This window comes from Cornus florida, unplaced genomic scaffold (genome assembly GCF_030987335.1).
Source record: "Cornus florida cultivar Cherokee Brave unplaced genomic scaffold, ASM3098733v1 CherokeeBrave_3.0.0_Hap2_Chr05, whole genome shotgun sequence".
NCBI classification, from domain to species: Eukaryota; Viridiplantae; Streptophyta; class Magnoliopsida; order Cornales; family Cornaceae; genus Cornus; species Cornus florida.
In genome coordinates, this window is record NW_026775575.1 from 44,346,862 (window position 1) to 44,353,136 (window position 6,275).

At 34.4% G+C, this 6,275-nt stretch overlaps 1 protein-coding gene across 1 annotated transcript; it reads right to left on the reverse strand.

Moving 5' to 3' along the window:
- Positions 1 to 3,188: 3,188 nt before the first annotated feature.
- Positions 3,189 to 6,002, reverse strand: LOC132306385 (uncharacterized). Its single transcript, XM_059803768.1, has 4 exons — positions 5,580 to 6,002; positions 4,992 to 5,493; positions 4,687 to 4,888; positions 3,189 to 4,244 (listed from the first exon to the last, which is right to left on the reverse strand). The coding sequence occupies exons 1-4, from the start codon at positions 5,908 to 5,910 to the stop codon at positions 3,318 to 3,320; spliced, it is 1,962 nt and encodes a 653-aa protein (XP_059659751.1). The 5' UTR covers positions 5,911 to 6,002; the 3' UTR covers positions 3,189 to 3,317.
- Between the last annotated feature and the right edge of the window lie 273 nt (positions 6,003 to 6,275).

Sequence of the window (6,275 nt, forward strand, 5' to 3'; positions counted from 1 at the left end):
GGTCAATTACAGTTCATCCATACACACCAAACACAGCAAACCTATATTTTCTAACACTTACCAATGGTGTATTTTTTTTTTGGGAAGAATACTTAGGTCCTCACTAACGATGATCTATACCATCATCACTGTTGATGTGAACCAATAATAAATGGATATGTCATCTTTAATTACCAAATTTAATATGTTAGGGAGTTGATACCCACTTACCAAATCAAAGATTTGATTACCATCTATGATTTGGTAATTAAAATTGAATGTATTATTGGTCCACATCAGCGGTTAGTATGGTGTAGATACTCATTAGTGAGAACCTAAGAGCATCTGCAACCGTTGTGTATATATTTTTTTTTGTGTAAATCTGATGTGTTATAATAGATTTAGACAAAAAATTTGGATTTTATTTATTTTTAGCTCTAGCGGTTGTTTTATACCTTTTGTGTAAAAATATATTTCCCAAAAACAACCAACCAATGTTATGTCTAGACCCCACATAATTTTTACAGACCTACTTAATATATGGTTGATTAATAAGAAAGAGTGAGGAGAAAGGAAATATGTTGATATGACTGTGTAAAAAGGTTGTATAACATACACAAAAAATTTTCACATTGGTGACGTGGCAGTGTGTCTTAACAGACTACTGGAGATAAAAAAATAAATAAAAAAATAAAAAAAAATAAAATTACACATCATACATAGCATTATATATTTTACACAAAAGAGTGTTTTAACAAACTACTGGAAATGCAAAGTATTGTTTTTTTTTTTTTGGGAGATGATTGTTATCTTTTTAGCTTTCTTTTAGGGAAGTAAGTTATTTTAAGAACCTTATATATGGTAGTAGCAGCAGCAATAGTTGGTATTAAGGGTCCACCCAGCTCATAAACATATAGGAAAATCTTATTATTGATTTATTTTATTTTTTTTTCCTAATTGGTATTTACACACCCTCTTCTAAGGAATTATTTTCGCCTAGCAGAAATTGATCTTGAGACAAGATATTTCATCATCACTGAGGCCCAAGTCTTTTCCAACTAGACCAACCCTTGGGATTATTATTGAACTTTTTATTCAATGCAATGTCTTTGTAATACATGCAACATATTGTTTTGCATTTTAAATTTACATTACTATTTTAATTTCTTATTATTTAGATTCCTTGTTAAGTGCTTCATTTCCAAGCAATTTTAGCTTCATTTAATTCTTCTTCAATCACAAATTCAATTTTGAAATGATTTCATTTAAAATGCAATTCTTTTCTTTAGAAAATCATTTTTACCAAGGCAAGTAAAATTCATTAAGAAGTTAGTTCCCTCTTCTTTCAATCTGTCTGTTTATTTTTTATTTTTATTATTATTTTTTATTTTTTTTGAAAAGAGACTAATGAGTTCTACAAATTTTATTGTATCATTCTTTACCAAACCTGATGATGTCGAATTCCCATTCTTTTTTTTGGTATAATACCACTTACCTACGGGAACGATATGCCAGTGTTCAAACATTTGTGATTATATATCCTTAGGTAAATAAAATGATATTTTAGGTGGGTTAATGTTGGAACTCACAAAAATTCAAATATGGTCATTCTCCACAAGATTAGTAAAACACTATCCAATTGAAGTCATTTAATAATTAAGTTACTTACCGAAGAAAAAAAAAAATTTCATAATGAAGTTTAATCACTAGAACCAGAGAAGAGTTATTAGTAAAGTCTTAACTAATTTTTATTTTATTTTATTTTTTATTTCATATATACTTATGAAAAAAAAATCTTTATTAAAAATATCTTTTACCAAAGGGTTTAATTAGTGATCATCAAATTTTAAATTGATGTGGATGTGTTTGAGCATTTGGATCATTAGAGTATTTCTGATGGTTGTTTATATATATATATATATATATATATATTGTGTAAATATGATGTGTCAAAGTAGATTTATATACGTGTCATGTCCAATGCTTCACATAACTTTTAATAACATACTTTAACATAGAGTTGATTTGTTAATGGAATGAGAAAAAAGGAGTATAGAGAAAATATGATGATGTGGCTATGTAAAAGATTGTGCAAAATGCACAACAATTTTACACAATTAATGAGGTTGCAATGTAACTTAACATACTACTTGTTTGCATCATAAATTTAATTTTAATTCAGACACATGATACTGGTCATTAGTTGATGGAAGAAGAGATGTATCATTTTAGTGATAGTAATTTAATATTGTTATCATAAAAGACTCCTATTTAAAATAGAAGATTAAAATTCGCATGTATCAATCCATTAACAGCATGGTTTAATGCGTGTCTTTAAGGATAAACTATAGACAAGTTTTTATTCAAATTAAATCAAAGAGTTTGAATTCAAGAGGTATGTAACTGTTTTCAACCGCTGGAAGAAGTCTTTACAAATAGCACTTTAAAGATCCAAGCAAGAGGTCCCTGACCATAACATCTGCAATTTCATTGCAATCTAGTTCTTCATTTTACTGCATTTTCTTACAATGTAGTTTTACTTGTACTTCTCTTTTTCCATAGGAGTAATGTTAGAATATAACTTTTATTCTTGTACTTTTGTATAAGATTAATACTTATAAAATATTGTGGACGCTTGAACTTTGTTGTCTCCTCCATTATTGTTTTATAAGTTATTCTTGGAGTAGATGGACTCCTGGACAGTTCGCTTTGTCCTCTTTGTTTATTCCAAAATTCGGAATTGAAGAACTCTTGGACAATTCGCTTTGTTCTCTTCTTTAATTCCAGCCCTTATTTTATTCTATAAAAAATCCTCTCAATTGAGGTGCTGAAGAAGAATCTAAAGGAATGGGTCATCCTTGTCTTTTCGCAGTCGCCTAATCTATTAAGGTCCGATTTCAAACTCGGTTAGCGCTAAAAAAAGTTTGACTATTCAACACCTTGAGGCGAAAGACTTGACACTCTCTTGACAAAATAAAAAATAAAAAATAAAAAATAAAAAAATAAGAAAGAGCCAAACACTATTGAAGAAAAAAAATATTATACGAAAGAATCTTTTAACATACTGATTTTTGAAGATGCTCTTAATTACTCTGATTTTTTTTATTTTTGGCCAAGAATGATAAAAATAAATTTACCCAAAATTTATTTTTATTTACGGAAAAAAGTAACCCATGAAAAAAAAAAACACAAAGAACACAACAAAACGGTGGGAAAGAAAAGGAACAAGATGTTCCCGTTGATTTCTTATTCATTTATTATTCCGATACGAAACGTATAATATGCAAAAGCTTAAACAGTTTACAACACTATTGTAAAACATAGAAAAGCCCTCAAAGCTATACTCGGAACTGCACGAGGTTAATATCAATCTCTTTTGGAATCCTTCTAGGAGGAGGAAACTTTGGGAGAGAGTGAGCAATTCTTTTAGCAGTCTCCAAGTAAGACACATACTTGTGGATCATTTCAATGGTGGTGTTGTCAGCAATGATCTCAGTGTCTTCAAAACTAGCCGCTTGCAGAGCGCGATTAATCAACAAATTGTTGAATTCTTGTCTGCATTGTTTGATCGCCTCAATCTCTTTGAATGCCTTCTTCTTAAAAGTCCAATTGCCCGTTTTCCAGTTGAAGTCGTAGAGCACGAGGAACCTCTGGCCATACATGGCTACAAATTCCAATGCTGCAAGAATGAACTCGAACTCTTCTACTGTCATGTGGTACGCAAAGTTAATTCGTGTCCATCCCGGCTTCACTCCGTTGTAACCTTTTTGAATGACGTGTTTGAAGGCGAGAGAATGAGACTCGTTGACATGGAGAAGATGGTGACCATAGGGTCCAGCACAAGCGCACCCACCACGAGCCTGGATGCCAAACAAGTCATTAAGGAGCTTCGCAACAAAAGGGCCGCTAAGGGGCTTGTCTCTCGTATTCCCGGACTCCCTCCACAAGGAATTTCCTCCATTTCTGCTCCCAGTAGCGTCCATGAAGATCTTGTTTTTCATGTCAGCGGACGAATTGGTTGTGGAGAACACAAGGAAGGAGAGGATAGCTTGTCGTTTTACTCTAGTGTTTCCTAGTACCCAAATGTTTGGATTGGAAAGAAGCCTGTCGAGCGCTCTGTCTATGAATTTGTGCTCCTGCATTTTGATCACTTCATAGCCAATATATTCTTTTACCCAGAAAGCCATCGCTGTTCTAAATTTCTGAATAATTGCTGGTGTTCCAGCATCTTCTCTCTCTTCCACATCTTCATAGTACAGGGTGTCCTGCAACCAATGTCAATATATCAGCAAATTTTGTGATCGACTAAACCATTAAATCATAGAGGCTAATTTTATTTCACAAAACATCTCAGATTTGACTTGATAGTGAAATTGTTTTCTTCTTTTTGTTTCCAAACACACTCTCTCTCTATATATATAAATATATATTTGATTCCCATATTTATTTATTTACCATGGCAAGAAACTCATGTGCACCCCTTTTTGGTCCCTACTAGGACTTGAACTTTCTATATCTTTTAATTTAGAAAGTAGAGGAGGAAATACCAATAGACTATAGCTTTTAGTATATGTCACTTTCATATTAGTACAAGTATCACAAATTTATCGAACTGGTCCTATAGGTGTGCTTTAAACTGAAAAAGCCTCTCTTTTTTATCTTGGTAGAGGAGATACCACTAGACTATATATAGATTTTAGTATATACCTTTTCATTGAATCCGTTGACAAAGCTGACAGTTCCTCCACCACATGTTGAAGGAGGTGAAGATCCTAATTGATAAAGGATCTTGCTCATTAGAAGAATTCCAGGGGTACCAGGTCCCCCGACAAACTTATGTGGACTAAGGAAAATTGCATCATATCCATCTACCTCGCCAGATCTCATGTCAATCTCTTCATAAGGACCACTGCACATATAAAATTTAATGCAAAGCACGCATGTTAGAAATTGATCAATAATGCTATTTCCTAGATCGAGAAACATAAGAACTAAACAAAATTTTTATGTACCTTGCAGCAAAATCAAAACATGCAAAAGCACCATATCGATGAAGAAGTGAAGCAACGGAACGCGTGTCCGTGTAAATTCCCGTGACATTACTGCAAGCTGAGAAAGAACCCAACATAGGGCGATTTGTGTGCTGGTACAACTCAAGTTGTTGCCTTAAAGCTTCAATGTCAATTAGTCCATTTCCATCTAGACCGATCTCTGCAACTTCTGCTAAGCTTTGGCGCCACGAGAGGAGGTTGGAGTGGTGTTCATATGGCCCAACAAAAACAACCCATCTTTCTTCATCCCTAAGGCTCGTCAACACCCTGTCCTTCATAGTTGATGCAACAGCAAGTCCCATAACCTCTTGAAGCCGTTTAATGGCTGCTGTTGTGCCGGAGCCAACAAACAGGATTGCATCTTCTTCTTTGCCCCCTAAGCAAGACTTCACATACATACTTGCATCATGCACAATTTTTGTAGTTTCATGGCCCACATAACTGTCACTTGTATGAGTATTCCCTATTCACACAAATGAAAAAAAAAAATTAACATAGCCAGAGATACAAACTTAAACATTTAATATTAAAAAATAACAAAGTACTCACCATAGGCTGGAAGAACATTGTTAATGATGTAGTTCTCAATGTATTGAAGGCATCGGCCAGAAGCAGTGTAGTCGGCATAGGTAAGCCGACGTTTTCCGAAAGGAGTGTCGAACTCCACATCGCTGCCGATGACCTGAGACCGCAGCCATGCTAGTTTCTGCTCGGGAGGGCCACTCGGCACATCATTTTCGAGCATCCGAAACGATTGAAAATTGGTGTCATCGGAGCCATGAGCACTGCTTGTTGCTTGAAGGCTGATGGCCTTGACATGGAGAAGATCCATGTTTGGGTTAGGTCGAGTGTTTTTCAACAAGGGTTGCTCAAGTGCCATGACTTAAGATTTGAGAGAGAGATATCTGTAGAGACAGAATGAGGTGAAATGACAAGATATGATATTGGAGGTGTGATGGCTTGGAGAGAATGAAAGGCCTATTTATAGGGGTTGGGAAACATAGGCATGGTACAAGGTAATGAGTTTTGGCTGACCATTGAACACCGTAAACAGAGAATAGATCAATATGTACCAACGGATGTGCTTGGTCCTCATTGACTTGGATGTCACTGTGCCGAGTAAGTCATCTTTGTTGACCTTGAGAACTAGGTTATGAAGATAGTTAATATTGGCTATTATGAACTGAGTCAATTCCTAACGCCTACAATTTTTGTGTGGAATATACTACTAATGTTTATAGTACA

What these genes read in the sequence shown, in the direction of transcription:
- LOC132306385 (XM_059803768.1), bottom strand. Translation starts at nt 5,910, where the DNA reads ATGGCACTTGAGCAACCCTTGTTGAAAAACACTCGACCTAACCCAAAC. An exon ending in CAATGTTCTTCCAGCCTATG is followed by an intron (nt 5,494 to 5,579) that starts GTGAGTACTTTG and finishes TTGTGTGAATAG; the next exon opens with GGAATACTCATACAAGTGAC. An exon ending in TGTTTTGATTTTGCTGCAAG is followed by an intron (nt 4,889 to 4,991) that starts GTACATAAAAAT and finishes TTATATGTGCAG; the next exon opens with TGGTCCTTATGAAGAGATTG.